This window comes from Dipteris shenzhenensis, chromosome 19, assembly GCF_047967505.1.
Source record: "Dipteris shenzhenensis isolate YYH24624 ecotype China chromosome 19, Dip_SZ_1.0, whole genome shotgun sequence".
NCBI classification, from domain to species: domain Eukaryota; kingdom Viridiplantae; phylum Streptophyta; class Polypodiopsida; order Gleicheniales; family Dipteridaceae; genus Dipteris; species Dipteris shenzhenensis.
The window spans coordinates 51,441,849-51,446,143 of NC_141614.1; the positions used below are offsets into that span (position 1 = coordinate 51,441,849).

Here is a 4,295-nt window from a genome sequence, read left to right on the forward strand (position 1 = left end):
CGCCTCTCAACTGAAGCTTAATCAAGCCTCTCTACCTAAACAATGCAAACAAATAAACATCTCGTGCCTTCCTCTCAAGGAATGTCTCACCCAAACCTCTCCACCCAAAAAAGCAACTTGGGAATTTTCGGTGTAAAATTACATTCAATCTAAAGATTGGTTCTATGTGGAAATAGTGTTTGGATTGGAAGTTACAAAATTTTAAAGTGGGAGGAGCAAAAGAATGAGGGTGAGTGAATAGAATAGCATTACAAATTGGTTGCGAGTAGAAAGCTATTCTGTTAAACTTTTATTTTTCCGGGAGACTATATAATTGGAGTATCGCCAATACCAAAGGAAGATTACAGAATCAGGTTGGAGGCCAGAAATTTTTGCTTGCAAAGCCTGCCAAGCCCTCGGAGATCAACTTTACTGCAACCGCCATAACACCCACCATCACCAACACCATCACGGGAGCTGCCGCCCTCCATCTCTTGCTCTTCTGCGCTTCTTCCCCAACTTTGATATCCCGATACTCCATAAACTCCTTCCATCCTTCCGGAACCTTATCCGGATGTAGTAGCCTCTCCATATACTCCCTCTCGTCTTTCAGTATGTGTGAATCACCTCTTGTTGGATCCGGCAGCCTCAGATACTCATCCACTTCTTCCTTCGACGGCTCTTCTGGCTTCAGTACCCTCAGCGCATGGCCTGCTGTCGCCTTTGACCTCTTCAAACACTTGGCCTTGAACACCCTCCGCAGATTTCTCTCCAGTAGAGCACGCTGCTCGCCCCCGATTGCTTTCACACACTTCTCCCTCTCCAGCAGCGGAATAAGCGCCTTTATGTATACCAGCGACTTGTCACACTTCCCAGCTTCAACCACCTCATCTATGTTATTGATCAATATGTCAACCAGCTTCTCGCCCCTTCCGTTTTTAACTCTCATCATTCCTTCCGGATCGTTCTTCGTCAGTTGTTCGAAGCTTGACTGAGCTGCCCTTCCTGTCTCTTCGTTGTCTAGCGAGTCCGCCAATCTTGACAGAAGCCTCTGTTGGAGACGCAAGGCCCGTCTGTCTATATCTAAACCTGCCCAAAGACCTACGATGTTCGCTGCTGCCTCCTGCTCAAAACTGTCCCCGGACTCCAGAGCAATGCGAGCCGCCTCGAATCCTTTATTGTGCGCATATAGATAGTCGATAAGGTCCTTGTAAATGGAGTACACGACTAGAGCTCGCTGTCTCCGGCAATACTCCTCGCTTAGCATTTTGAAAGCAAAGGTTAAGAAGTCGAAGTCGTTCGCATATAAGGGCCCCTTTTCCATGCCCCTCCACACCATTTCGTCATAGTATCTGAGGACGCTGGAACTATGGACATACAAGAGCACGATGACCTTGGAGTGTATAAAAGCACAGGCAGCAACTAAGGCATTGCCTAGAACTAAAATGTAAAATATGAGGCGAGAATGCCAGAACCCGTCAAGCTTCTGAGGTTCCTCTTCACTTAATAGAGTACACAAACGTAACAAAGGAAGGAGAATTCCAATTGCTATAGCAGGCAGCTGAAATACTTGGTCTACCAGTCTGGCGATTGACACCTTCTCGTGCCTGTCGGAATCCTGATATTTCATTTTTCTCGGATCCGTGCTGCGATAGACCAATTTACGGGTCACAAAATTGCTAAAGAAAACAGCTACAGCAAGGCGGACTACTTCAACCAAGAGCAAGAAGGATATAAAATAGAAATCTTGGGAATCCAGATTATTGACGTATCCACCCAGAATCACAGCCGATGCCCAAGTGAGGGTGCTCCATCCCAGAAACCAGTTCAAGCTGTGAAATGCGGTGGTGGTTAGAGCCAATCGACCAACTTTTCCCAATTTCGCCTCGTATTTCTCAACTTCGCTATGCTTTTTCCGAGCAGATTGAGCAATGGATCTTGGCACAAGCTCATCTGGGACACGTTGCAGTGAGATTTCAGGTGTACCAGAATTAGGATGGTCCATTCTATGCAAACAAAGATCAGTGGCTAGTTGGGTGCGGTTAGATCAGATCGGCTAGAGGGATCAGATCAGAACGAAGAACCATTGCTTAGTAAGCAGGCAAGCGGCAGAGAAGAAGGTAAGAGGAAGTCATGGATGCGGAATGAAACCCAAAAATGAAATAAAGAAATTGGAAATTGCTCGGAAGGATAACAAATACATTTTGAAATTGCTAGTCAAGGTAAGGTGAGCCCCCTCGCATTTGATGCGCCCGAGTAAGATCTGTAAGTTTCATAGCAACTCAGATGGTAGGGCATTCACTCGATTGGTAAGTTTCAGAGAAATCCATAGAGCAACAACAAGTCAGACGGTAGGGCATTTGCTCAATTGAGCTGGCTGCTCACTTTCAAATCTTGCAGTGAGCTATGAAAACTTCAATTTGATAGCCTTAATTGTAGTCCCTTAAACCTAGAAGTTCTATGGAATCTACTTCATTAATTGTGGGTAGCCTTAATGCTTTAGCATGTATGCTATCTCTAAGGTTCTCAAGTGGGCCCCATGAGGGCTCCCACCTATACTCAAGAAATGGAAGCCAAGGATGTAATGAAGGAAAGGTGATGGATGGAGGCATGGAAGGAAGCTACCTCTTACCTTGACTTGACTTGACTTTATGGGGGGTACTAGTATGGGCGATAGTTTGGTAACATATTAGAAATTGCTAGGAAGGGTGATCCATTATAACATATTAGAAATTGCTTCTAAAGGCCAAGGCAATATTTACACTAAAGTCACACTTTCTCCTTTTGCAATCACTAAAACTTTCCATGAATACCTCCCTAGGCAATCGGCAATAGGAGGTTGGGAAAACACCTTATGTGTGCACTTGTGTGCTTGCATATGACTTAACCTTTACTTTTATGCCTCAATTTTTAGTATTTGAGTTTCAAAAACCATTAAGCTTCTAGTTAAACATGTCATCACTTGAGGTTATGCCTACCTTTGCATACACCAAGAGCAATAATGAAGGGGAAGATTCAGTCGATATAATAGTTTCTGCAAATTCCAATATTTGTTATGAGTCTCTATATCCTAAGGAATCGTGCGTTTTGATGGTATTACCTTCATCAGTATTGTCGATGTCAACTTTGTTGGTTCGATCAATAGGAGCCAATCCCACCAGAGGAGAAACTGGTCCTGATTTGCTCTCCGAGTGGTTAACTCCCCTCGCAATAACAATGAACCAACAATTTGGAAGGTGCCTTGAAGCTAATCCTTCAACTCACTTTGCATTTTAGGTCACAAGTTTAATGAGCACTAAGGGAAAAACATGCATGGAATCTAGCATAGAGTGTCCATTGGCTAGACCTTGAGACCATTGCATGCGATAGTCTCTATTACATTAAGTCTTTGTCGCTAGCATTGACTAACCCTTGCACTCTCGCCTTGGCCTTCAAGTGACAATTGTCACGAGCATTAAGAAATAAACATGCATGGAAACTAGCATTGGCTAGACCTTGATGAAATAGAGACTATTTCATTAAGGCTTGGATAAAAAGCCATGACATGATGATTAATACTTAGGCAAAATCCCGAGGAGAATTAAGGGGGTAGTAGCATGGCCATCAGATTGAAAGCATAGGCATAATAGGTTGGTGGCCCTCAATGGCTACTAAGCCACCATCTCGCCACCATATACCTAGAGTATTGGTAGACTTAAGTGCCTTAGACACTATGGAGGTGACGATCTCAAAATAGTAATAGAGGCCCTGTGATAGAGTGAGCCTCCACAGAAGCTTTACTTGGAACATCTATTATAGAACACTAGATTGCGATGTTCCACACAAGGTCTTTTAAAACCTTTTTTCTTTCGTTGAGTGGAGAGGACTATCAAGAGATGAGTATCAACTATGGTAGTTGGTCATTAACCACCAAGCCACCAAGATGTAGTTTTTGATTGAAGGGCTATGAGCAGGCTATGATGATAGCATAAGTAATTTATCCTTTATTTGAGTGGGAATGAATGAACATTTGAACTTGTAAAACTTCTAGATTTACATACCACTATCTAGATTGGGTACTAAAGGTATGATAAGGATCTCGAACTACCAATCTTGATTTGGCAATGGATGAAATGTATGTATATCTACACAAAAGATCACTTTGTCCAAACGATATGTCAAAGAGATGGCTATAACATCATATTGTTCATTTGCAAATCAAGATATACTTATCGATGGAAGGAACTATAGGAGTTGAAATAGAGAACAGACTCCTTGTTTTACAATAGTACATTATGCGATGAACACCAAGGATTGTTATTGACATTGGGATGGCC

At 43.0% G+C, this 4,295-nt stretch overlaps 1 protein-coding gene across 1 annotated transcript; it reads right to left on the minus strand.

Annotated features, from left to right (window-relative positions):
* Positions 1 to 283: 283 nt before the first annotated feature.
* On the minus strand, positions 284 to 2,124 carry LOC147890615 (uncharacterized). Its single transcript, XM_087390989.1, has one exon. It carries the CDS (start codon positions 1,982 to 1,984, stop codon positions 350 to 352), a length of 1,635 nt encoding a protein of 544 aa, XP_087247115.1. The 5' UTR covers positions 1,985 to 2,124; the 3' UTR covers positions 284 to 349.
* Between the last annotated feature and the right edge of the window lie 2,171 nt (positions 2,125 to 4,295).

Bases quoted from the DNA above. Each gene is read 5' to 3' on its own strand.
- LOC147890615 (XM_087390989.1), bottom strand. From the start codon at position 1,984: ATGGACCATCCTAATTCTGGTACACCTGAAATCTCACTGCAACGTGTC.